This window comes from Tamandua tetradactyla, chromosome 9, assembly GCF_023851605.1.
Source record: "Tamandua tetradactyla isolate mTamTet1 chromosome 9, mTamTet1.pri, whole genome shotgun sequence".
Lineage (NCBI taxonomy): Eukaryota > Metazoa > Chordata > Mammalia > Pilosa > Myrmecophagidae > Tamandua > Tamandua tetradactyla.
Genome location: NC_135335.1, coordinates 39,610,471 through 39,638,398, shown reverse-complemented (window position 1 = coordinate 39,638,398; position 27,928 = coordinate 39,610,471). Strand labels below are relative to the sequence as shown.

At 46.9% G+C, this 27,928-nt stretch overlaps 1 protein-coding gene and 1 long non-coding RNA gene across 2 annotated transcripts; one reads left to right on the top strand and one right to left on the bottom strand.

The window, feature by feature from the left end:
- On the bottom strand, nucleotides 1-27,242 carry LHFPL4 (LHFPL tetraspan subfamily member 4). The gene is made up of 3 exons (XM_077116651.1): nucleotides 26,814-27,242; nucleotides 8,139-8,372; nucleotides 1-5,037 (listed from the first exon to the last, which is right to left on the bottom strand). Exons 1-3 carry the CDS (start codon nucleotides 27,217-27,219, stop codon nucleotides 4,937-4,939), a joined length of 741 nt encoding a protein of 246 aa, XP_076972766.1. The 5' UTR covers nucleotides 27,220-27,242; the 3' UTR covers nucleotides 1-4,936.
- On the top strand, nucleotides 14,037-16,671 carry LOC143647037 (uncharacterized). The gene is made up of 4 exons (XR_013157793.1): nucleotides 14,037-14,130; nucleotides 14,444-14,608; nucleotides 15,723-15,821; nucleotides 15,931-16,671. It is a non-coding gene; the product is annotated as an uncharacterized LOC143647037 (long non-coding RNA).
- Nucleotides 27,243-27,928: the final 686 nt, after the last annotated feature.

Below are 27,928 nucleotides of genomic sequence, written 5' to 3'. Positions count from 1 at the left end.
CAGGTTTTCCAGGATCTAGCCCTTGCCTGCCTCTCCAGACACATCTCTCACCCTTTCTTGTCTCACATTTTACGCTTAAGCATTTTAGTTGCTTTTAGTTCTCCACATATACCGTTCTTTTATCTCGGTCTCTTTTCCTCAAGCTTCCTTCTCTTTCATGAAAAGCATGTGATCTTTCAAATCCTTGCCTGCATAATTCCTCTTCATCTTGCAGTAAGCCATACCCTATTCTGCCCACCCTACCAAAAGCCTACCCCTGGTACCCACAATATCTTGCATTTAACCAAATTATACTTTCACTTTATTTTTATACACACGTCTCCCCAACCAAATGAAGTCCTTTTAAGACAGGAACTCTGCATTTGTCTAGCTCAGGTCCTTAGTATATAGTAAGTGCTCAAAATGTGTTGGATAAAGATTCAGTTCCCAAGTGCAAAAATGATTTGTCACCATAGCTACCATTTGGGGCACATTACAATGTGCAAGCATGGCTAAGCAATTCACATTGTTTCAGTAGGGATCAGACGGCCCCTGAGAGGCTAAGAGTCCAAGTCCATATGGCTAGTAAAGGACAAAGCCTTGTTTGCTCTGGTCAGAGTGCTAAGTCCAAAACCAAGTCTGTATCGTCAGGAGTATAACAGACTGCTAGATGCTCACCCCATCTATTCTCAACATTCTTCTTAGTAACAGAACCCTGATTTTATTTGCGTTGGCAATATGCCCAGTTAACAGATTATAATTTTGGACTCCTTTACAGTGAGAGGTGGCTATGTAACTTAGTCCTTTGGTATTTCCAGAAGTCCATTTCACAATGAAGTGTAGACCAGGTGACTACATCTCCAACAGCCATCCAGGGCTATGCAGTGTCCTCGAGGACTGAAAATGGCAGTGCAGAGAAACAGGAGGCTAAGTCCTTGATGATCCTGTAGGTCGTATCAGCCATGGTCTCATTACTACTAGGCTTTTTTTTTATATGACGATGAAATAACCTATAAGCCTACTGTAAGCCACAGTAGTAAGGCTGTGTTACTGTGCGACGAAACCTGACATAAGGAGTCAGGTTGACTCTCACCCTCCTGGTCCCCTGGAAGCTGACTCAGAGAAAGAGAAGCCAGCATAGGTGATATAAAGTGTTTCTTTATTTGAACATCATTCCACCTGCACTAAAGCTCGAATCCAGCAGCAGCAGAAGGGGTCAAGACCAAAATAAATGTTGCCAAATTGGACAATGAAGAATGAGGACATATTCAGACAGAACTTACTAATGGGGTGTAGACGACACCAAGCTATCCTAATGACACACAGCACAGAACTTCTGAAGTCTGCTGGTCAGAGCTCCAGGGAAGGACTGTAGCTTCCTTGTTCCTTCCTGGAAAACTCCAGTCCCACCCCAAAGGCTCGCCCTGAGCCAGGCAGGGGCCTGCAGAAGTTCCTTGTGCTGGGTAACTTCCAGCTTTGCCAAAGAGAGAATTTCCTGTTCCCAGTTTGCACTGGCAGCTGGAGAAGGGCAATTCCCCCTGTGCCCAAGCAGGAATCTCAAGGCCCAAGGAATCTCTCCCAACAGGCTTGTCTAAAAGCTCTCATCTTGGCACTTCCAGGCCTGAAAATGATCTTGATCCCACACACCGCCCTCCCCTCCTTAGGAAAACAGTGTTGACCTCCAATGATCCCCAAAGAGGAATCGTCACAAACCCTAGTCCTAAAAACTGACCAGTGCAATGGGCCAGAGACTGAACAACCTCTAGGTTGTATCTGGTTTGGACCCTCCTAAAAGAATTCCCAGAGCAGGGCACAGCCCACTGACCAGCCATAGCTGAGGGAGGTGTGCCTTGGTGGGCTGCTCAAAGCTCCGCTTCTCTCAAGGACCTAAAGCAAGAAGTCCAAAGGGCCTTCTGGGGTCAGAAACAGGCACTAACCTCCCAAAGGTGAACACCAAATCACCTACCATAGGTAAATCCAAACCACAAAACTCCCCTTCCCAAAACATCTTCCTTGCCCCAGGGGAGCCATCTGAATAAGGGGCTTGGCAAGGATTCAACCTCACCTAGCTGAGGCAGCTGTTACACACTCTGCTCCCACCTCTGCTGAATCCTCAGGGACAGGGCCATAGGTTGGTCCCCCTCCAACCTCTAGCCCTTCCCTATGTTAGCCAGGGATCCCCTTAGGCTTCCCTACGTCAATCAACGCCTTTCCTAACCCCAAACACACTTCATGCATGTCCACACTGCCCCATTCTCTACCAGGACCCCAACTGGCTGGGCAGACGGTGACGTGAAAACTTTGTCAGACTGTCCCAAAAGGGACTTGGCCTCCCTCTTTTCTACCACGTGGCACTAACCCACTCCCACAGTCACCTGGGCTCAGTTCTCTGCCCTCTGAGGTAAAGGACCTGCACTCTGGTGTATCTTCACCCTACCCCAATCCTCCATTCCACAAAAGGGTAGGGCCTTGGCTGCCTGGGCCCAGAGCCTCCAGCCCCTCGGCCTCTGAGGGTTCAGTTCCAACTTGTCCATAAGAGAACAAGGTGATCTCTCCCCTCCCCCGACACCTAGACACCCCTTCTCCCTGTTCCCCCTTCCTTTTCTCCCTCCATCTCGGTCTCTTCTCCCTCAATCCACCTCAGTGTCCTCTCAGCATTTGCCACTTTCCCCAGCCCTACCCCTTTTTTCTCCCATCCAGCTCCCCTGCCCATCCCAAGTTTTCTGTCCATCTCAGTTCTCCTCTTTGTGTGTGGCTGAGCAGCTATCTCAGACTATCTCTCCTTTCTCCATCTCTGTACCTGTCTCTCTTGGTCCCTCCCCTCACTCTACCTCTGTACATCTCCATCTCTTCCTCCCCCTCTATCTCATTCTATCTCTGCACTTCCTTCTTTCTCTTTTCTCCCCACCTCTGTCTTACCCCTGTTCCTAATCATTTGCTCCTGGCTGCTCCTCTCCCTCTTTTCCAGCTCTGCCCCTACAGTCTGTCAACACTGGGCTTTGGTTTGTATCTTTGAGGAGCTCCTGCTCCCCTCCCTCTCCCATGAGACTCTCCTCACTCTTCCGCTTAATTTGGGGACCCTGGTGTCCCAGCCCCACTCACCAGGCAGCCTGGTGAGGCGGGTACTGGCTGTGTGCAGTAAGGGGCTTGGTGGGACAGGATAGAGAGGAGCACAGTGCTGGGGCCAGAGAATAAGGGAAAGGAGGTTTTTCCAGAGAAATGCATTAAGAAGGTGGGGTCAGGACTTGGTAAATTCCAGGATTCAGGAATTCTAGGCCCCAGTATCTGCTTCCATTTAGGGTCCAGATAGGAGAAGAGAGGCAGAGGATTTCTAGGATCTTTCTTGGAAATCCTAGCCCTCTGATCCATGTCCTTTGGAAATGGACACAAGGTTTGGCAAATACATGGCACTCGCTGGTTTTTCCCCCTCCTCTGGCTGAGGCAAACATAACTAAATGATAGCCAAATGCTTCCCCAGTGAGCCTGCAGGGGACCTCACACCCCTCCACAGTGCACCCGGCAGCCAGCACCCCAGAGAGGAGCAGGCACACTAGTTGAAGCCAGTTTGCCACCCCTGCACTAGGTGCTGAAAGCAGTTATCCAAGCCCCAGAGGGGGGCACCCCACGGCTAGATGGCTCTGCCCTCCAAATCCACAAGGTAGTGAGGGGTATTCAAAAAATACCTGGAGTCTCTCTCACTTGCTCCCTGCCAAGGGGGTTAGGGATCCCCCACGGTGGGAGGGGAGGGGGGCAGAAAACTTCTCATCTGCCCCCTCAGCACACACACGCACACACAAACACACACACATACACACACACTCATGCCTTGACTCCAAGCACTGCCCATCAGGCTGTGGACCCTGGGCATATTGCAAGGCGAGAAGGTGGGCAAGGAAGAGGAAGAAGTGGGGGCAGGGTATCAAGGCCTGGGGGTGGGGGCAGGGGGTACCCTGTTCAGAGGTGACCTGCAGGTTCAAGTTACGCAGAAAAGTATCAAAGAGGCAAGACAGTCTTTGCCCTTGGCAGATGCCCAGGTGGGGGGCATAAGAAGGGACAGGAGGGGTGCTGCATCCCCTAACTCTTCAACCCTGGGTCCCCATTCCCCAACCCTGAGAACAGGGCCAAGAAGTCTGCTGTGCAAAACAGGCCATGGTCAAGGGTCCAGACATTGGCAAGTCATCCCAGCAGAGAGGAGCCCAGGCCATCTCCAGGCTGAGCAGCTACAAAGCTCCAGCTTCCATAGTCGGGCACCACCTAGAGAGGAGCCAGAGCATCTCCCCTCACAGCCTCCAGAGTCTGTCTGTCTTTTCTCAGACTCCGGGCTGAACAGGGCTCCAGTCAGTAGATGGCAGGGAGGCCCTGTGCTTTCTCCCTCGTTGCAGCTCAGATTCCTTGGGGAGAGCTGGGAGCAGGCTAGAGCGTGGGCAGAGGCCCTAGGGAGGCTGGTGGCACCTGGAGCTCTATTACAGATGAGGTGGAACCATCATCAGGAGGAAAAAAAGTAGGAAGGAGTCTCCTCAGGGCAGTGTCTTGATGAAATTCCTGTGGGAGGCAGGAGCCAGAGGATGCAAGGATATAGCCTGCACCCTCCCCCCCTCCCCACTGAGGGAGCCTGGGGAACTGGTCACAGTGCCTCCTTCCCCTGGGATCCTGCAGGGGCCTCCAGGCCAGTGCAGAGCACAGAGGAGAAGCCCAGGGGACAGTGGGATTCAGGCTCCCTTAGATTAAACGGAGCAAGGAGCCCAAATCAGACCCTCCACGGTCTGGGCAGACTCTTCCCTACCCCAGGCTACACCCCAGCCCTAGCCTCTCTTCAGAGCCTGGGCAGCAGAGGTGAGTGGCAGCTAAGAAATAAGTCCGAAGCCGGAGCCTTCCCTCGGAGCTTGAATAAAGGGGTGGAAGGCAGGAGGCAGGGCAAGCTGAGGTCAGGTCAACTCCTGGGCTGTGGTCCTGGCCTTCAGGGTCCCTGTGAGTGAGTGACAGGACAGGGGAGGACACCCCATCCGGAGACATCACCTCCTGGCCGCAACACGGAGCTTATTGTAGAGCCTACAAAATCTAAGGCAGAGAGAGAAAATTGGAGAAAGTCAGAAACCTCCAAGGCGAAACTGAAATCCCAGCCAAGCCTCTCGCTGCCTGGTGGCCTTAGCTGGCCATTCACCCTCTCTGAGACTCCCATTTCCTCATCTGTAAAATGGGGCTAGTAATCTTTAAAGGGTATCTCCAAGGGGTCCAGAAGAGATAGGTAATTTCAGTACAGGATTTTGCACAGTGTCTGGCACATAGCAAATGCCGGAAATGTTAGCAGTTTGGTTTGTTCCAGAGGTCTTTTTTTTTTTTTTTTTCCAGATGCAGCTTCATTCAGTGTTTTAACAAAATTACATTACAATTAGGTAGTATTGTGCTGTCCATTTTTGAGTTTTTGTATCTAGTCCTGTTGCACAGTCTGTATCCCTTCAGCTCCAATTACCCATTATCTTACCCTGTTTCTAACTCCTGCTGGTCTTGTTCCAGAGGTCTTTGACCCAGAACTGAGCTAAGGCATCCTCTCTAGTCCATGCCTCCAGTCCTTGCCTCTCCAGGCACTGAAGAAGGCAAACTAGGACTGCCTTACATCACTTTTAACACCGAGGCACACCTCGAGAGCTTTAGGGAGGGAGGAGAGGACGCTGAGTCGGCCCACCACACGCGGTGCCCTGAGTTCTAGGACATCCCCAGCCCCTTTCAGAAAGTCCAGATGACAGTCTCAGTCCTGAACTTCCAGAAGTGGCCACGAGAGGGCGGGCTCTGACCGCATGCAGAGACTTCAGAGACCACCTGGTCTGAGGGTCTCCATAGGAAGGGGCCCCAGAGAAGGGTGGGTTGGTGCACCATCAGCCTAGGAGGGCCCAGAGAGGGGCAGGAAATCTCTAGCCTTAACAGGCTGAGAACAGGCAGTGTGACACCATGGGGAAGAGGTTAGGCTTTGGACCTGTTCCGGGGGTTCAAATCCCGGTTCTCCCAAGGGTGAGTGGGTGGTTCAGTGATAGAAATGCTCACCTTCCATGTGGAAGACTGGGTTCCATTCCCGGACCGTGCACCCCCACACCCCCACACCCCAAAAAGGAAAAAAACCCAAAGGCCTAATCAAATCCTGGCCGTCCCATTTAGGTAACCCTGGGCAAGTCACCCGACTCTCTGAACCTCGGCTTTCTCATCTGCAAAATGGTGGTCCTGGTGCCGACCCGACTGGGTAGCTGTGAAGACTCAAAGCTTTTACTGAGCATTCACTGGGTGCCAGATGCTGTGTTTGCCACTTTACAGGCATAGCCTCATTTCCTCCTCACATGACAGCCCTGCAAGGCAGTATTTTTCTCATCACCCTCATTTTACGGATGAGGAAACTGAAGCAAGGAGGTTAAGTAACCTCGTAGCTCGACCTTCTTCAACAGTCTGCCTCCACAATTCAAGAGTTTCAACCACATTACTAAACTATCTCCTGTCAAACGAGATAACACCTTGTGTATATTATCCCATTTAATCCTCACTACCATTATCCCCATTTCACAGAGGTGAGACAAATAGCTAATGGAAAGTGCTAAATTCCAGCACATGCTAAAAGCTCAAGGAAATGGTGAGACTACGAAAATTACTACTCACATTTCTCACGGGAAAAAAATGCATACCTTGGAGTTGCATAGGTGGTTCAGTGGTAGAATGCTTGCCTGCTATGTGTGAGACCCGGGTTCAATTCCCAACCCATGCACCACCACCACCCCCTAAAAAAAAAAAAAAAGTATACCCACAGGACAGGGCTGTTTCTGTCCACCTCCACAGTGTCCCTCCTTAATCCAGAGTCAGGGTGGACATTGGGGCTGAAAGCCTCTGACTGTGAAACCAGCATCGAGTGCAAATTAACACCATCTGGGGAGCAATCTGGCACTATAGTAGGATTTTAAGTACACTTCCACTTATTGAAAGATACTGAGAAAACATTAGCCCATGTGCATAAGGCACATACAAAGATTGCAGCATGCACTGAAATTGTAGCGTCATCAATGATAGCAAAAACTGGAAAAGAACCCTGAAAGGAGGATGGTTAAATGAATTAAAGTTCATTCATCTTATGTAACACTAAGCATTGGATAAAAAGGGATCTCCCTGAAATGACAAAGAAAGATCATTAAGACCATGCTCTAGAGTTGAGCACTAAAAGCAATCTTAGGAGGGATTCGTTTAGGATGATCCTGTTTATGTCAGCACATAACACTATTTTATAAAGGGATATATAATGTATGCAGATGCATAGAAAACTGTCTGGTAACCAAAGTCACCCCTAAGGAAGGCAAAGAGAGGGGCTCTGGCCTTATGTGTAATTTTTTTCTTTATTGTATTTTAATATGTTATGTGATACATGCATACCTAGTAAACCAATTAGAAAGCATACTGTAATAAACACCTGTGAACTGACCGCATAAGAACTATAATTTTACCAAATATTTGCTTATATCTACATGTCCCCCATCTGATGGCCCAGCCTTTCTCCCCTTCTGCCCCAAACAGAGATAATCACCATTCTACCTCTTGTATTCATTACCATTTCTTTGCTTAAAAAAATAAAAATATGTATTTATATATATACACACACACATTTATATATATATAAATAAGCTATGACACACACAGTCATAGCTTAATTTTACTTGTTTTTGAACTCAATAAAAAATATCACTCTGTTATCTTCTGGAACTTGTTTTGTTTTGTTTTCTCTCTCTCAGTATTATGTTTCCATGCCACATCTATTCTGTTACATATAACAGAAGTCCGTTCATTTTCATAGTTGGGTACTACTTACTGTGATGTGAAGGTGCCACCTTGTATTTATCCATTCCCTTCTGAGTGGCCATTTAGGTTGTTTTCAGATGTTTGCAATTTTGAAAACTGCTGCGGTGAGCATTCTTGTACATTTCTCATTGGTTTAGACCCAGATGCGGGTTTGCTGGGTCATAAGGGCATGCAGATGTTCAGCTCTGACAGATAATGTCAAACTGTTTTCAAAGTGCTTGTGCTGTCTGGAATACTTCCAATTTTTGCATCCCTTTTACCACTTCTGTTCTGAATTGTCCCGACCCCCAAAGAGCAGACCGTGCCCACCTCAGCCGCCCGCCCAGTGCACTCGCCTTTGTTCTCCTTGAGCTCCTCCTGCAGCAGGTCTGTTTGCCGGTTGCCCAGCACGAAGGCGAGGAAGGAGAGAATGAGGGCGTTGAGGATGCCAATGATGGCCAGGATGTACGCCCAGCGCACGGAACAGTCCCCCAAGGAGTACTTCCCCGTCTTGGTCCCGCACATGTCCCGTATGGTCTCGGCGTCCCAGCCGTCGGGGAAGATCATGCAGCCCAGGACGAGGCACAGAGCTGAGAGGCGTGAGCAGGCGCCACCGCACAGGCAGGGAGGAAGAGAAAACGCGTTCATTACTCCCCAGAGCCTGAGACGCCTAGAAGCCCTCCTCAGCCTGGGCCCCGGCAACCAGAGTGCTACTGATTAACCACTCTCTGTGGTTTCCCTAGACATAGAAGGGTCTGGGGTGCGCCTCCCGCCTTAGGGAGCAGAAACTTTACCCAACAATGTCCACCCCACCCCCATTAAATCAGCTCCTCCTCCAGGAAGCCTTCCTAGATATGAGAACATAGAAAATCCCCTTCCTTCAGTTCCCCTCTAGTATTCCTGGCCATGCTTAGCCTCTCCCATCCTCCTCATCTTTTTGTTGTGGATTTTATTTTCATATATTCATTTACTGAGTACCATTTTCCTCCCATTCAAACTAATGGAAATAAGTTCTCATTCACGCAGCTAAGCACTGTTCTAGGAGAATGGACTATGGAGTAAGAAGGAGAGGATTTGAGCCTAGTACTCCCACTTGCTCAGCTATGACTGCAAAGCCACTGGACCCTTCTGGGCCATTTTCTTTGTCTGTATAAGGGAAATCATAGTTCTTACCTCACAGAGTTGCTGTAAGGATTAAATGAGGTAACTCCTGTAAAGTACTTAGCACGGGGCCAGGCATTCACTCACTGTGGTAGTGCTGATGGAGGGCCAGGGGTGACAGGGGACGTGGGTCCTGCCCGTGCATTGTCTCAAAGTGGCTAAGAGCTCTGGGGTTCACATGCTGACCTGGCTATTAACCAGCTCTCTGACTTTACACAAGTTCCTTCACCTTTGCGCCTGTATCCTCAGCTACAGAATAGGGTAAGTGATATTTACAGGTGATTGTAAAGACTACGCAAGACAACAAATGTACAGTAAGTCCCCGGCAAATGTCAGTACTTATTATCAAAAACAGTCATAGTGATGAAAACAGCTCTCCTACAGATAAGGAAATAGTGGCGGTGTGGTTCAGATGAGGAGTCAAAGAAAGAAAAAGGGAGGGAGCGGGAAAAGGGGCAGGCCAAGAAAGGCTGTCATAGCCCCACCTCGCCCAATCCCAGCCCGTGTCTAGGTGGGCTCCTCCCCCATGGTGGGCGGGTTCCCAGTCTGAGCCAATCAGCACATTGCATCGTGGTAACACTAATTGGCTCACACCAGGGCTCCTGCCCAGCACAGGCCAATCAGCGCCCAACAGGCTCATTAGTCCGGTTCCACCTCTGGGCCAATAGAGGACTGGACTTGATCTCTGTACCCGGCCAGGGACCATGTAGACGCTAAACGCTCGGGATTCTGCCTGTCTGCCTGGCTTAACCTTGCCGTCTTACTGCTTATCTGCCCTGCCCTTTGTCTGGATTACTGTGTCTGAGATCCGGAAGCTGCACAGGGGAGCTGTGGGGCGTCTGACCCGGCAACAGACCCCTGGGTGGGAGTGGTGGGGCAAACCTGGGTTTTAAATGACAGCATCGCAAAATGGGGTGCTGGTCAGTTCTGCCCACTATCCATTAGGTCTGTCTGGTCTTCAGGTTGGGGACTGGGTCCGTCGGCTTTGACGGTTCCCTCCCCCTTCTACCATGCCAGGGAGTGCTCCCTGGGCACAGACTCCTCCCAGCCTGCATAAGGTGGTGGGCCTTCGCTCCCAGAGTGAGGCCGCCCCAATTCCAGTTCCGCCTCCTCTGCTAGCGTCCTGGTGCAGCGCACCCCCACAGCACTGTGATCCATATCTAAAGCAACACAACCCTTTCCTGAAGCCCAGATACCCGCTCCACACAGGACTCACACTCTCTCACACACACACACACACACACACTCAAAACATGGCTTCCTCCCCTCCTACGCAGGTCTCCTTCAAGATAATTCTTCCCAGCTCTAGTGTCGCACGCACACCTCTTAAGCTTTGGGAAGACGGTTCCAGGTAAAGGGAATGGCAAATGCAAACGCCCTAAGGCAGGAATGAGTATGGCGAGTTCGGAGAATGGAAGAAGTCTGAGATGCCTGTTAGACACCCAAATACAGAGGGAATTCCGGAGCTCAAGGGAGAAATCAGGGCAGGAGACATACGGTATTTGTGAGTATTTAAATCCCTAGGACTGGCAGTTATGGAAACTGGAGAGAATGCCCAGGACCGAACCCTGGGGGAAAGAGGAGGAGGAGCCTGCGGAGAAGACTTAACCCATCCCTCTCCCTCCAAATCCTTGACGCTTTGCAAGGCCCTCCAGGACCCTCTCGGGGAGGAGAGGAGGGTAAAACTCCAAGAATGGGGGCATGGGAGAGTAGGAGCAGACTCCGCCGCAGCCTTCATTCAGCCCTCGGTGTTCCCAGGGCCCTCCCCATGTCCCTGGGCTCTGACTTCCCCAGCGAGAGAGAGGGGTAGAGACGAGCCTGGGGAAGGAGCAGACCCACACTGCCCCTCCGCGTCCCCTCCAGCCCTTCTCTCCCGCGGTGCCAGAGGGGCAGGACCCGCCTCAGTTTCCCCTCCCTCCGGGAGCATCCCGGTCTCCATGGAGACCACGCCTGCTCCCGCGCTCCTGGCCGTGAGGCTCCCGCGAGCGATGCTCCTCCCTCCGCACCCTCGGCGCCCCCCGCGACTGCAGAGGGCTTCCTCCCGTCGCTCTGCGCCTGCACGTTCTCTGTCTCTCTCTAGTCGCTTGTCTCCATTCCTTTCTCTTCTCCACCCTATTCATCTTTGTTTGCATCTGTTTCTTCATATCCTCCCCCCCGCCCACCCCAGCTAGTCTATATTGGGCTTGAGTCTCGGTTCCATCCTCCCTTTTCCCTTCTGTTTTAGATCTCTCAGCATTTAACATTCATTCAACCCCTCCTCTTCTCCCTTCACGCTTTTTTCTCTTCCTTCTCATATCTATTCCTTTACTCTCTCCTCTCCCTGCCTCTCCTTTCCTACATTCCACAAATAAATTTCCAAGGGGCAGGCACTGTGCCGGGTGCAGGGTGCTGGCTACACAGGCAGGCATGGTGTCTAGCCTCGGGAGGCTTAAAATGAACCTGTCAGTGCAAAATGGAACAGCAATACATGTCAAGGAGTGCTTCAAAGGAAACAGACTAGAGGCTGAGACCCAGAATGACAGGGGTGGTCAGAGAAGGCTGGGGGCATGGGGGCTCTTTCTCCATCTCTCATTCACCACTCCTCTGTCCCCTTGCTCTGCAGTGCTTTAGAGGGTGGATGTGATGCCCCAGAGGCTGCGTGGGGAATGGGAACAGATGGAGACAAGAGAGATGTGGGTTTCTGGGGACCTGGAGAAAGTAAGAAAGAAATACCAGGAAAGTGACCAAGTGGCTCGACCATCAGAAAATGGACTAACTACAGGCAAGGCAGGCTTCAGCATCCCTGTTTGCTGGATAAGAAAATGAGACAGATCTTTGGATTCCAAGTTCAAGTCTGTTTTTTTTGTTTGTTTGTTTGTTTGTTTGTGTTTTTTTACATGGGCAGGGACCAGGAACGGGCATGGGAGGCAAGCATTCTTACCTGCTGAGCCACCGTGGCCCACCCTTCAAGTCTGTTTTGGAAGAATGAGCTGACCGAAGAATCAGCAGTAGAGGAGGCAATGGCCTCGTGCAGGGACAGGGACTTCACAGCAGGGCAGGGTATCTCAACTTCATCATTTTTAACATTTGCACTGGATAATTCTTTGTTGCGTTGGGGGGTGGGGGTGCTGTCCTGCACATCAGGATGTTTAGCAGCGTCCTTGGCCTCTACCCACTGGGGACCAGTGACAACCCCCTCCCTCATCATGATAATAGAAAGTGTTACTATACATTGCTAAATGTCCCCTGGGGGTAAAGTCATACCTGGCTGAGAACCACTGGGGTTTGGGCAGGGGCCTTAGGATGAGGCATCTCTTTCCATTTATCCCACAGTCCACTGTCTTTCCCTGATCCTGGCAGTCAGAGGTGTTGTTTCAAAATTAAGAATAATAATATTAATACTATTAGTAATGTAATAATAATGTAAAAACATAGTATTGCGTGCTTCACTGAGTGCTAGGATGCTAAGCTCCTGACATTTATTCTTTTTATCTCATTTAATCTTATAGCAAAGCTATGAGGTGGGATAAATTGTTCCCATTTTACAGATGAGGAAACTCAGACTCATAGGAACTAGTTCCTAAGACCCTATCAGGGACTTATCTATCTTATCCAGTGTCACACAGCTGATTAGTGGTGAGGTCTGCATTCAAACTGAGACATGTCTTTACTAATATTCTTCTTTGAATGAACTCACTTTTTAACAGATACATATATTGTAAAGGTGAAATTTATGAGTGGGCCACAGTGGCTCAGCAGGCAGAGTTCTCGCCTGCCATGCCAGAGACCTGGGTTCAATTCCCGGTCCCTGCCCATGCAAAAAAAAAAAAAAAAAAAAGACAATAAAAATTAAAAAATAAAATAAAGAAAAAGTGAAATTTATATCACTACCAAAGAAAAGGAAATCAGGATAGTTTGCCTTAAAGTGGAGAAATCTATAAAAATAAGCACAATGAAACCAAAGCAATGTTATTAAATTCTAGCTACACGCTTTTGCCTGCCAAATGCTCCGAGCCTGAGGGTTGCTCTGTGTTTAAAAGACCTATTAGTGCCCGAGAACCCCGGTTCGGTTTCCGGTGTTTGCCCATGTGAAAAAAAAAAAAAAAAAAAAAAAACCTATTAGTAAGTGTGTCAGGCATTAAAGATATATTGCACCAAACTGAGACTTTCTCTTTGAAGTTCTAAAAGTAGGTGGAAGTGGAACACACGCTCACCAGTACTCGCCCAGTGACATCGTGCATGCGCCCACAGGTAAGAAACCCTGTGCACCAGTACCACGTCAATAGGAGGAAATTTTAGATGACGGCAGTTTGCTCTCTGGTCTTGGTTCCCCCATCTGTGAAAAGGGAGTCATGACATCTGCCCTACCCACTTCATGGAGCTTTTGGGAGAAATAAATGACATGACAGACAGGAAAAGGCATGGAAAATTATTCGAAATGGAGTGGCATAGGTCATGATCGCTCTTGGGGTAGTGGCAAAAACTCGGGCAAAGAAATCTTGTTCCAGAGAGTCGGGAAATGTTAGCAGTCACTGTCTGGAGAAGGAGATAAGATTAGTTTTTACCATAAACCAGGGCAGAGACAGCTAGTAAACCACTCCAATATATGTTCACTCGTTCCTCTTTAAGACTAGAACCCCCAATTTTTAGCTGAGCTCTTTGCTGTTCAGAATCAAAACTACATTTTACCAGCCTCCCTTGCAGCTAGATGTAGTCACATAACTAAGCAAAATTGTATGAGGGTGTGTTGTATGGCTTCAAGGAAATGGTTTTATATAACAAGATTTATAGGGGTGCTAGAATGTGCTCTTCACTCTTTTACTGGAAGGAGCTGGTGACTTCAGAAACTACTATCCAAGCTCTGGAAAGCATACCTCTCTCAGCTTTTCTTCTTTACATGAGACACTAGAACCTTGAATGTTTAAGATCCAGTTATTTTAGGTTTTCTTATGCATGCAGCCAAACCTAGTCCTAACTGATAAAATAGTATTTTATTCCTTTTGAATTCTGTATCATATGCATGTATTACCTATTGGGAAAAAAAAAACAAACCTTTAGCTCTGTGTCCTTGGGCAAGTGACTTTGCCTCTCTGAAACTCAGTTTCATCCTCACAGGGCTGGTGAGACCTACTTCTCAAAGTCAAGAGGCAGATCACGTGGTCACCATCACCACTATAGTGGCAGTATACCTGATTGTATGTGGAGTATGTGAGTGGCACATGCACTTTGCTTGAAGAACAATTTGGCAGTAGCCATAACAATAGTAAATGCATTCACCCCTTGACTCAAAATTTATCCTGTGGCTATACTTGGGCATGTATATAAAGAATGTATACAAAGGTGTTCAATGCACCACCATCTTTATAACAAAGGACTGAAAACATATGCCATTAAGAGGGAATTAGTTAAATTCAGTATGAATAAAACGGGACAGCTTTCTGAAAGATGGTGTCGACTGAAAAAAATCAATCATAATTTTTAAAAAATCAAACATGTATCCCATGTGTTTTCTCCATTCCAGGCACAGTTCTAACTGCTTTAGGTGAATGAATGTATTGTTATCCCCATTTTACACTTGGAGAATGGCCAAGAAGCTTAAGTGAGCTGCACAAGGTCACACAGGTAGAAATAACAGAGCTGGGATTCACCCCCAGCCTGCTGGAGACAGTCTGTGCTCAATAAGCAGGTAAAAGGCAATGCACAGGTTTGGTTCTTCTTGTGTTTTAAAAGGGTTGGGGGGGGCGGGGCACACAGACAATGTGGTGATATATTTCCCTCTTGGACGTGTATGAAAAGCACAGAAGAAGACTGGGAGAAACAGAAACTTCGTTTATAAGAGTGGCTGCCTTTGGGAAGTGTGGAGTGGGGATTTTAGCCTCTTTTTAATGTTTCAGGTTTTTGCAGAGTGAATGCATCCACAGGTTGCTTGTGAAATTTTAAAACATAATTTAAAATACAAATTTTTAAAGAATATGTATATATAAATTTGCATATCTATAAACATTTCTGGAATGATACATAACATCTTAATGATGGTTATGTCTGAGAGGTGGGCTGGGGAGGGGGGTGGCACTGACTCTTCATTCTATACCCTCCTATACTGTTGAAAGTGTTTACCATCTACATATATTACTTTTTAAAAATATATTTTTATTTAAGAAAACAAACTCTGTACTTAGAACCACCAAAAATGGATGTCTTCGTTAGCTTAACTATAGGCATATTTAAATAAAGTATACAAATAATCATTGTAAAACCTGATTTGTGCAGTAAGTTTCACAAACCAATTTAAAATTAAGGCAACAAGGAAAAAAATCTACAAATTCAAATAGCAAAGTTCTTAAATTCTAAATATTCAGCACTAACTTAAATACCATTTGATCAGCTGTCAAAACTGTGAATGTTCTCAAAATATCAAGTAGAAAGTTATTACAAAATATCAAGTAGAAAATTATTACAAATAAGCATGAGACTCTTACATATATTACTTTTATAATAAAAACTATTTTGTTATGCCCAGTTCTCTTTTACCTATTTCAGGGCATGAAATATTCTTAAGCTTTTAAGAAATAATTAAGAAACTAAGGGAAAGCTTAAAGAAAGAATAATACCTCAGTTTGGTGAATGAAACTAGGATGAGACTAAGAGGTGGTAAAAAATAAGCAAGAGAAAAAATACTTTATACTTAGGTGTTTGTTTTCTTTAAAGCTTGTGCTATAAATGGGCCTTTATATCTAATGATACACTTTGTGCTCAGCTATTTTAATAGTTTCATTAAAATACCACTGCACCATCCCCAGGAGACATCTGCTTAGCTGGGCTCTCCGAGAAGACAGCCTGTTTGCACTCAGCTGCCCATTCCCTGCCTGATATGCCACAGGTGCCATCCATTACTCAGGGTGAGTCTGGATGCCCCAGGGCTCTCTGCTCCTGCGCAGGCTCCAAAGAGACCCCCAACCCTCTCCCTACTGATGTGGCTTTCCTGACCTGCCCTCGTCTGCTTCTCAGCCCGGGTGCCTGGAACCCAGCCCCCACAGACGGAAGCTCAGCTAGACTTGATTCTCTGAAAGACGGGCCTCAGTGGGGCAGCAGGGCCAGTGCCCAGCTGCGGAGGGAAGCCTGGAGGACAGTGAGGGAATGCACCCGTCAGCCCCCCTCATGGATCGCCAGTCTTCAGCGAGGGAAGAAAAATGTCTACAAATTAAAAGGGGGCAACAATGGAGAGCAATTCAGCCCCATGCATCACGATCCTCAAAAAGCTGCCCGCCTTGGAATCTGCAGAGTGGGATCTACTCAACTATCCCCCAGGAACCAGCCATCCTCTTCTCGGCATATCCTCAGCAGAGTTGGAGACGTGTTCACCAAAAGACCTGTTCACAGAAGCCTTATTCAGAGCCCCAAACTGGAAACAACCCAAATGCCTATTAACAGTGGAATGGATAAATAAATAGCGGAATTTAATTCAGTGGAATACTAAAGAGCTATGAGGATGAGCAAACCGTTGCTACCTGAAACAACTTGGATGACTCTCACAATCATAATGTTAAGTGAAAGTATGATTTCATTTATATAAAGTTCAAAAAATGGGCATAACTCATCTGTAGGATTTAAAGTCAGGATAGTAAAGTGCTTCATCAGGGTGCTGTTTACACAGGCAGGCTCACCTTGTGAAAGTTTGTGGAGCTGTAGACTTGGGAGTTTTCTGCTTTTCTGTAAGTATGTCAGGCCTCAAATAAAAGTTGACTTTTTAAAAAAGGGCTGCATACTATTGCATGTAGTAAGTAAGCAGTGGAAATAACCTAAATGCCCACCAATAGATAAATGATTAAAAATATCTATATATAGTAGGACCATGCAATGGCATACTTCACAGTCATCAAAGCAAATGAGGAAAATCTATATCTGCTGGTGTGGACAGCTCTGCACACACTGTTAAGTGAAGGGCGAGGCTCAAAGCAGCATGTGTGGTTTGGGGGTTTCCATTAATTGAAAGAAGAGGGAAAGATGTGTGTATGTATTTTTACTTACATGTACATAAAATAATTCTGGAAGGATTTATAAGACACTGATAATACTGGTTACTTCTAGGAAAGAGGACTTCCTAGGTGGAGGATGGGGTAGGAGGGAGATTTTCAACAAGACTATTGCACCTTTTCAATTTTGAACCATGTGAAAATATTTCCAGTTGAGACTTTAAGGTGGGCAGGTAGTCAAAGAATAATAAGTAACAATTGCTGGAGATTTTCATTCACCAGGAAGGAAACAAATCAACAAAGAATGGCAATGCACAGGCCAAATGGAACTCAGAAATAATGGACCAATTTCAAAAATATAAAAATGAAAATCTCTATACCCCTTTTGCCTGAGGTTGCCCATTTCTAGGAATTTATTCTAAGAAAATGCACATAGATATGCTCTAAGATTCAGCTACGAGAGGATGTCCATTACATTGTTGTTTATAAGAGAGGGAGAGGGAGAGGAAAAAGGATGTGAATGTAGCCTTTCATGCCATGGAATGCTACTCTATCAAAATTACATTAAGGAAGATCTAATGATAAAAGTTGACTTTTTAAAAAAGGGCTGCATACTATTGCATGTAGTAAGTAAGCAGTGGAAATAACCTAAATGCCCACCAATAGATAAATGATTAAAAATATCTATATATAGTAGGACCATGCAATGGCATACTTCACAGTCATCAAAGCGAATGAGGAAGATCTATATCTGCTGGTGTGGACAGCTCTGCACACACTGTTAAGTGAAGGGCAAGGCTCAAAGCAGCATGTGTGGTTTGGGGGTTTCCATTAATTGAAAGAAGAGGGAAAGATGTGTGTATGTATTTTTACTTACATGTACATAAAATAATTCTGGAAGGAGATACTCATGATATGTTAGGTGGGAAAAGAGGCTGTAAAAAATAACAACAATGTAATTTCATTTGGAAAAAATACATATGCATAGGTATAACAAATAGTTACATAGAATTTACTGTGTTAGACACTACACACATTAGCTCATTTAATCCTGGTTACTTCTAGGAAAGAGGACTTCCTAGCTGGTTACTGGTTACTAACCAGTAGGCATTGTTATTATCTTTTTACACATGAGGATGCTGAGGAACAGAGAGATTAAGCAATTTACCCAAGGTCACACAGCTAGTAAGTTGCAGAAAGAGGATCTGAACCCAGATAGTCTGCCTCCAGAGCCTGCTTATAGCCAGTACTGTACTATTATGAGAATGGACCAAGTAGGTAAGAATGACTATCCATGGGAAAATGAGACTATTGGTATAATTTTGCTTACCTATATTTTATAATTTTTCTATTATGAGCAATGATTACTAAATAAAAAGCAATGACAGTCTTAGGAAAGAGGAGATATACAGAGAATCAGTATGTATAGAATACACAATAGGCTGCTGGGATTCCCTCCTTCAGCTTGAGGAAGGTTTTCCTGGAAATGACTAGGCTGACTTTGAGACCCAGGGCGCTGGTGAAGGCATTTATCTGCACTGGGACAACAGCTTCCAAAGGGAACAGCTTCCCCAGGGCCTGTCACTGTAGAGGGCTGACAAAGAGACCCCCAGGGAAGGAGATTCAAGGGGCCAGTTGGGGATGCTTCTGCACATTACTCTCCCAATCAGTCTGAGCATTCCTGGAGCGGGGGGCAGGCGCTTATTTTACACAAGAGGCTAGGCCTATGCTAACAATCAACCCACAACCCACTAGATGTGAGAGACCCAGGCCCAACAGTAATGCCCCCATCAGCCAGGGGACTCCTGTGGCTGGGCTCCCCACCCATCACCCAACCACCCAGTGCTGGATCCAAACCCAAGGATGCATCCCTTCCCTCACCTCCCACAGCCGATCCATCTGCAAGGCGGACCGGCTCAACCTCCAAAACGTATTCAGAATCTGACCCCTTCTCTCTATTCTCACTGCTCCCAGCTTACTCCAAGCCGCCTTGATCTCTCCCCGAGCTGACTGTAGTAGCCTCCTAACTAGTTCCTCTGTGTCCACCCGTGCCACATCACAGTCTATTCATTTAGCATCCAGAGTGATCTTTCAAAAGCGTTTCTCCCGAGCTTAACACCCTCCAAAATCTCCCCACTGTGCTTAGAATAAAATCCTGTCCCTCAGTCATGGCCCCAGAGACTCTGGCTCTACCTTCCTCTCACACAACTATGGCCCCTCACTCACTCCAACCGTGCTGGCCTCTTTTCTGTCCCTTAAAACACGACAGGGTCATCCCAGCCTCCAGGGTTTTGCACCGACCCTTCCCTTTGCCTGGGATACTCTTCCCTGAAGTGATTGCATTCTCAGCTATGGGTGCTGAGGTTGAGGAGCCCACAGTTTAGTAAGGAAGAGCATTAGGAACACAAATAATTGTATCTGCTATCACCGATGTTAGGCTTTCCCTGGTAATTACTTGGGAAGCGTTGCTGACCCTCAGCCACCACCCCTTTTAGTGCAACTTTGAATTGGCCCCTCCTCTCCGGGTACCCATTGCCCCAGCCGTAGTTCAGCTCGTCACACCCATCTCTAGATTTGGTCAAAAGCCCCTTACTGCTCTCCAGCTTCCTATCTCATTCCCTGCAGCTCATGACAAGGCCCTACTAGGTGACTCCATCACTTCCCAGCCTACACTTGCTCCTCCAGACAGGTGTCCTTCCTCAAAGCTGTCATTCTCAGTTTCTTGGTTGCTACTTTGCCTCCTTCTGCTCTCTGACTCCTCATTCCCAGTCTCCTTCTGTGGCTCCTCCTTCTCCACCTGCCCCTTAAAGGTTGGTGTTTCCAGGTTTGCCTCCTCTTCCAACTTCCACTTCCCTGAGTGATTTCCTCCATACTCAGGCTCCTTTGATGATGCACAGATCTCCATCTCCAGCTGAGGTCCATCTCCTGAGCTTGGGGCCTGACTATCCAATTGCGTGTTGGACCTTTCCTCTTCTGCATCCTACAGGGGCCTCAAATTCAACATTTCCCAAACTGACACTATCTTCCCTCACCCCTAGCCTGCTCTTCCTCCTGCTTCCTTTGTGAACAGCATTCCAGAGACCTAGTCACCCATGATGGAAACATGGAATCATCTGCAATACCGGTCTCTTCCTCACTTCCCCATACAGGCAACTGACCTCCTAGACAGGTCTCTAATCTTTGTCCCACTCTTCCTCCCCCAGCCTCATCACCACTCACCTGGACCACACAGCCTTCTCCCAGGACTCCCTGCCTCCCACCAGGCTTCCATCAAGAAAGTCCATTCCTCACCTGCGTTATACTTCTAAACCGACATCTGGTCCTGGCCACTCCATTGCCTAAACGTGGCTGCTCATTGCCTAGGGATAAGACTAAAACTTCAAGGCTCAACTTTCAAGGCTCTACATGAGCCAGCCCACCTACTTTTCCAAGCTGAGATCCCACCCCTCCCAGCTTCCAACCTTTTCTCCTTTGTTCTAGCACAGACCATGGAATGTTGAAGCCAAAGTGATTTGACCCAGGTCACACAGCTAATAATAATTAGTATCTATTAATAATTATTAATAATTGATGACAATCAATAACAATGACTCCATACCAGGGTCTGTACACATTTCCACAATTAATCCTTCAGTATCCCCATGAGGTAGTTACTGTTGTTGTCTTCATTTTATGGTTGAGGGAACTGAGACCCAGAAATTAAGCAATCTTACTAAGAATGCTCAGCTGGTATTGGCACAGTCAGAATTCAAACAGAGGTCATCTGGCCACTGGACTATGCTGCCTCTATGAGTGGTGGGGCCAGAACTGGAATCAGACATTATCATTCATTCATTCAAAGACCCTTACTAAACAACTAAGCACCTACTATGTGCCAAGCACAGATTTTCATTAACCTGCCTGGGGACAAAAGTTTGATAGTGATAAATAACATGAAATGGAAGTGGAAGAAAAAGACAAAAATAAGAGACTTTCAGAATAAGAAGAGTCCAGCTCTCATCCTCCTGACAACTTCAACATCCTCTATCAACAGCCACATCTGACTGTTGTTTCCCCCATACTTAAAACCATTCAAGACCTTTCTAGGTATTACATTAAACACAGGAGGCAAAAAAAAAAGGGGGGGAATAGATGATTTGCTTATATTAAAAGAAACTGAATTTCATGCCAGGGAAAAAATTCATAGATAAAGTCAAACAATAAAAAATTGGGAAACAATATTGTAACTTGCATCACAGGCAAGGGCTAAATTTTCTTAAAATACAAAGCGTTCTTACAAATCAAGGAAAAAAAAATACCACTAACTTGAGAGAAAAAAATTTATATAAGGTGCTCAACCTCATTCATAATAGAGAAAGGCAAATTACTACAATATAAGAGCACTTTTTCCCATCAGATTACCAAAGATAAAATATTTGATAACACATTAAATTGGAAAGGATGGGGGGGTGCGACAGTGGTGCAATGGCAGAATTCTCACCAGCCATGCCAGAGACCGGGGTTCGATTCCCGGTGCCTGCCCATGCAAAAAACAAACAAACAAACAAAAACACATTATAAATTGGAAAGGATGTACTGCAACAAGTACTTTCATACATTGCTGGCAAAAGTGTAACCTGGTAAAAGTTCTACAGAGGGTGCTGTGACTGGATCTACCCAAAATGTAACATATATATATACCATTTATTACAGCAATTTCACTTCTAGGGAATAATTCTATCCTCATGCTTATATATGCATCAAATTGCTTACGTATAATATCAATCAGCATTGTAGTATAGTTATATCAAAATATTGTAAACAACTTAAATGTCCATCAATAGAAGATTGGTTAAATAAATGATGGCACAGCTATACAAAAGTATATGATGCCAAAATGAAGAAAGAGGTGCCTCTTTCTATACTGATGTGGAACAATCTCCAAGATGTATTATTGAATTGAAAAAGGAAGACACAGCCTGAGTGTTTAGTGTTTTTGTCCCCAGATCCTTCTATACGCCTCCCTTCGAGAGGAAGAATTTAATTCCCCTCCCCTTGAACAGGGACTGCATTAGAAACTTACATCTGACAAATAGGGCATGGCATAAGTGATGGTATACGGTATCATATTAGACCATAAAAGGCAGTGTGGCTTCTTCCTTGTTATCCTTCTCTCAGATCGCTCATTCTGGGGAAGGCCAGCTGCCATGCTGAAAGGATGCTCAAGCTGCCTGTGGAGGTCTCTGCAGTAAGGAAATGAGGCCTCAAGCCAGCAGCCACATGCGCATATCAATTGTTTCAGTTCCCTTCCTCTTCACTGCCTTAATCCAATTGACCAGTACTTTACAAAATGTGGCCCACTTCCACCTACATCAGAGTCACTTAGGATTGTTTGATAAAAATACACATGCCTGGGTCCACCCTAGACATAGGGAATCAGAGTGGGAGGGAAGAGAGTAGAGCCTTGGGTTTGCGTTTTCAACAAGCTTCCCAGGGTGCATGATGAAGTTTGAATACCATTGCATCAGCCGATGCTATCTCCAAATACATGCCTGCTTTACTCCTAGCCCATTTGTCCATTCATTCACTCATTTATTCAACAAACAACAGCTGAGCACTTACTTTACGTGTGCACTGAAATATCAAACACAGATCCTTGCTCTCCAGGAGTCTCCACTATAGTTGAAACAGTAACATGCAAGAAGACAGTGCCAGGGAGTGGCAAAGGCATTCTGGAGAGGTTACTGGAGTTCAGGTCTCAGACTCAGGAGACCTGGATTTTGAACCCCAGCTGGGCACTAACCACCTAGATGGCCTCAGGAGGTCCTGTGGCCTTTCTGAGCCTCAATGTCCATACCTGTATTTTTTAACAGTTAATGATTAAATGACATAATGAATGTGAAAATGTCTAATCTAGAAACTACCACACTGTATGTGCTCAGTTAAAAAAAAAAAGAAGAGAAGAAATATCTTGAGAGGCCCTGAAATGTTGACCCCTAATTTCTTAAAGAGTCACCTGGCTGTTCCAGCCTCTTTACTTAGCATTCGACTCTTCTGGCAGACACAGCCTGCTGCTATCTCCACCATTAATCCTCCTTTAACCTCGAGATTTTGGAGTCAGAGAGAGTAACAATCCTGGCTCTACCATTTGATACCTGTATGACCTTGGACAAACGGTATCCTTTTTGAAATTCAGTTGGTTCATGAATAAAATAATATTAGTACCTACTTCATAGGATTGTTGTGAGGCTTAAATAATATTATGCAAGTAAGATGCTTAGCACCTATACGAAAGGCTCAGAAAAAAAACTGATTATTTTTGTTGAATAATAATAATAACAGTAGTAGCAGCTCCCAACTGCCTGCTGAGTAAAGTCCGCATTCCTGGACTTCAGTTGGACATTCAGAGCCATGCACACCATGTAACTTCATCATTCCTTCCTGGCCTCTCCACACACTGCTCCCCTATATGAATGCCACACTCAAGTCACACGTGGCTTTCTCACCTTTGCATCTCTGCCCATGATCTTCCCCTCCATTAATACTCTCCCACACCTCATCCCTGTCAATACCCTGGTCAGCTCAAGCCTTACTTCCCAACTAAGCCAGAAGCCCCCTCTATTTCTCCAAGTTTCCACAGTGCTTTCAACACATAAGTAGTCAGACTGCTCAGAGCGAAGCGTCTCTCTGTGTATTCATCCGACCTACAGGCCTCCTCCTTCTTGGGTCTGCATCTAATTTTCCTTTGTAGGACTTGACCTTTCTCTGCTATCAGTCCACGTAGTCCAGGGATGGGAATGTGATCCAAGCCCCGGAAAAAGTCACCACGATTAACTAAGAGGTTAAAACTTGGTCAAAGCTAGCCCAATGAGAATCAGGCCTGGAACTTGTGCCAGAATCATTAGGAAACAGGAGTTCTTTTTCTGCAGGCCTTGCTACACTGAAGCAATGTAAATTCAGAGCTGCCAGAGGCCTTATCTGTCATATTAAGGAGAGAAATGGACTTAAAGCCAAGACAGAGGAACCAAAAAATGGAGTGAGATTGATTCTTAATGGCATTATTCGAGCGCTTGGATCCATCGCTGCCTGAAGCTCTCTCTCTCTCTCTCTCTCTCTCTCTCTCTCTCTCTGTATCTCTTCTTGAAGCCAGATACTCTTGATATGAAGTTACGTGAGTTAATTAACCCTACCCTCTATTTTACTTCTATCTATTTAAGCCAGTTTGAGCTTGGTTTCTGTCACTTGCCAGTGAATGGCTGTTGATCAATACTGACCCAACTAGATGGCAAGCTTCCTGCAAGCAGAGATAGTATTTTATAGACTTGGGCTCAGGGATGGCATCTTATATATCTTCACCATGCAGTATCCACACATAAGGATGGTCACAGAGCAGGTGAGAAACAAACAAGGAAATAAATATCTTTGCATTTCCCCCAATGGTTCAGTGCTCTGGGCTTGGTAGACCCTAAAATACTTGAGTAAAAGTTCACTGGAACAAAAGTCATAGGCAGGCATTAATTCTTATCTGACGCAAGCCAACCCCTTTGCTTCTCTGTAGTTCCTTGAAGGATGAATGGTTTCTCACTTTCTGAATAGAATTGCCTTGGTAAATGAGTTTTTATAGGAACCCCAAGGGGCTCAAAGGAACACTTTAAATAAACTAATCGAACTACTCCTCCCCCCTCCTCAGATAAGAAAACTGAGATTTAGGCTAAAAAGACTTGCTTAACACGGCATGGTGAGTCATAGATAGAGTCGGCCAAGAGTCCCCTTCCTATGACTCGTAGTCCAGTGCTCTGGCCTCTGGCCTGGTGGAACTTGATTAAGAAAAATGAATCAATTACCCAGAAAACTCAGAAATCTCTCAACAAAATGGGACAAATTGCTCAACTCTGCCAACTGCCCCCTCAGGGGTAGGGCAGTAACACGTGGGAAAGACCACTGGGCCAGGAGTCAAGAAACCCAGGCCTTAGTCCTAGCTCACTGCCTTACCGACTGCATGACTTTAGGCAAACCCTCCACCTCTCTAGGCTCATTTTCATCTTTCTGAAATGGGGGTGGGGGAGTGAGGGAGGGCACACAGAGGGTGTATGAAATTTGAAGGAGATAATCTCTAAAACCTCTGAAATTCTATGACACAAATTACATGAGTTGTTGGACAGTTCATCAAATCCCCAAGATTAAACTTCCATGGATTACAAAGAATTTGAGGGCCAAGAGGTCATCTACCCATCTGCTGATTCCAAATTAAAGTTGAAGAACTGGGGTTTTGAGTAGAGCATACATTCTTTCCAGTTTGGCTTTGGAAGAATAGAAATACATAAACTCCACCTCTCGAAGGGCCACTAAGAAATTCTGGAGAGATTCCCCTACCTTCTACAATTCTCCTTTCATACCATCTTGGAAGATCCTGAAAGACCTACATCTAAGTTGAGGGGGGCAAGATGGACTGAAATAAGCCCCTTAGTCTGTCCACATCTGAATAAATGCTGCCCTTTTCAAAAAAAGTTCCTTTCAGAGCTTGGGAAATTATTCCATGGAGCAGCAATTCCTCCCTGCATCTGTAAAAGCTCTCTTGAAGAAGCAAATCAGCCCCATGACTTTGTCATCATACCTTGGCTTTCAACCCAATCAATATTACCCAATTTGACCCTCCACCTTATCCTCCACACTTGCATCTGAGTGATTTCCAGCCAAAATCATCCCCATCCTTTAAAATAATGGAGTTTTTCTCTCAATGAAAATGTTCAAGAGAATACACCATACCATCCGATGAAAACCCCTTACAAGGTTCTGAGTGGTAGAATCATCAAATGACATAACAACTCCTCCAAATGGTCTCTTTTAAAGGGACTGACACCTGTTGAATGTCTGTCCTAAGGTGCTTATTTTGAAAAACCATCTGTACCACATAAGTATCACATTTTTTCTTCCTCTCTCTCACTCCTGGAGGGCCCCAAACTTTTTCCCAGCTTTCACCATCCCTCCTTGCCCATTCCTGCCATCTCCTGGCCCCACCTTCCCCAGCCCAACTCTCATGCCAGCCTGCAATTAGGCAAATACACAAATTGCTGAGTCTTCAAAATTTGTCTCTGATCGAAAGGGGTGGGGAGAGCTCTAATGGATCCTGGAAAACTGTCTCAGCATTTCTTAATCCCCAAAGTCCTTTCTCCTGGTTTTGTACAAGAACATTGCCTTAGCCAAAGATTTCAAAGGGTCTCAGGGACCCATTCTCATTGGGCATGGCAGTAAAGTCCTTCCTGCATTGTGGGTGTGGGGTGTGGGATATGGCCGGGTGGAGACCTGCCCTCTAGAGACTCATGTTGCCAAGTGCTCTCAACTACCTACATCTCAAACACTGGCTGGAAATAATAGTCATCCTCCTTCTCCTCCCTTATCTTATCACAGCACTTTACAGTTGACAAGATACTCTTTCATTTGTCCTGTTAGAATCCTCTCCACTGTTTTACAGATGAGGAAACAGGCTCAAAGTCAAATGAGACAACCAAGTTGATAATGTTACCAAGTTAAAGGTCAAAGCCAGATCTCTTGATTCTGCATCAAATTCTCTTTGCAATACAACAGAAATTAATCGCCCTTAGAGTAACCCCTTGCTCAGATAAATATCTCCCTTAGAGATGCTCCCCTAGAAAGAGACCCCCAGAGATGCTAACATAATGCTAACCCAACCAATAAATGCAGTCTGTCCATGTCAGGGTACACAGACCCCCGGCCCTGGTTATAAGGCTCTGCCGCCTGCCCCAAGGCGTCTCACTGAATCCTCATTCCCAGTGACTGCTAAGGGTCAGCCAACGAGCTGAGTGTATTAGAACAGAGAAGCAGAACCTACCTCTGACTCCTCCAAAAAGGGGACCTGGCAGGAAGGAGCCCCGTCCCCGGCGCCTGGTCTGGGGGTCCCGGCCCCGCCCCTCCCCCTACCTGCCAACAGCTGCATCCAGGCGCAGATCTTGTAGACGGTGGCGGTGTTGCAGAAGAAGAAAAGCGCGAAGCAGGTGATGCAGCCGAGGATCAACACCATGGAGAGCAGCACGAAGAAAGCGGCCGCCTTGAAGGCGCCGGACGGAATGGTGCTGAAGTCGGTGAAGGAGCCGCGGCAGGTGAGCTCGCGGCCAGCCAGCCCGCTGCCCACGCAGTAGTGGAAGAGGCCGAAGTAGCCGGGCTTGGGGGTGCTCACGCTGTCGCCCACCCAGTAGGGCTGGATGAAGACCACCACGTTGATGATGGCGAAGCAGATGGTGAAGATGGCCCACAGCACGCCGATGGCCCGCGAGTTCCGCATGTAGTGCTCGTGGTAGAGCTTGGAGGCCTCCTGCGAGGGCAGCATGGTGCCCGGGGGCGGGGCCGGCGGCGGCGGCGGGTGGGGGCCGCCGGCCCGGGACCGGACGCGGGGCTGCGGGGCGGGAGCTGGGGACGTGCGCGAGGGGCGCCCTGAGCCAAGGAATGGGCGAGGACGGGGACTGAGGAGGAGCTGGGGGGGCCTGCGGACTGGTATGGGGGGCCTGGAAGGGGTTCGTGAGAGTGTTGAGCGGACTGGCAAAGCTTCCCTATGGGGGGGGCCTAGGATGGGGCCATGTGGAAGTTGGGGGGCTGGTATGAGAGGGCAGGGATGAGGATACGGCAGCTAGAATTGGAAGGAGGCTAGAAAGCAGTTACGGGAGAGTTGGGCAGGGGGCTTGGGGGCCGGGAGTGGGGGAAGAGGAGGGGGCCATGGGGAGACGGAATGGGGGCTGGGGACTGGCTGGGGAGGATTCGTAGAGGGGATGAATATATGGGGCTCAAAAGGAGACGAGTAGAAGGATGGTGAGTATAAAGGGGCTATGGAGAGGAGGTGGGCGCTTCTCTGAGGGGTAAGAAGAGGGGGACCAGGAAGGTGATATGGGGGCCGGGACGGGGACTGGGGGCTGGTATGCCGGCCTCAAAGGGTGAAGTGGCTGGACAGGGTGAGGCGAGAGGAGAGTCGGGGGCTGGGACTGCAGGGTCTGGACGCGGGGTTGGAGGGAGAGCCTTAGAAGGTAGGGGTGGCTGGGGACACA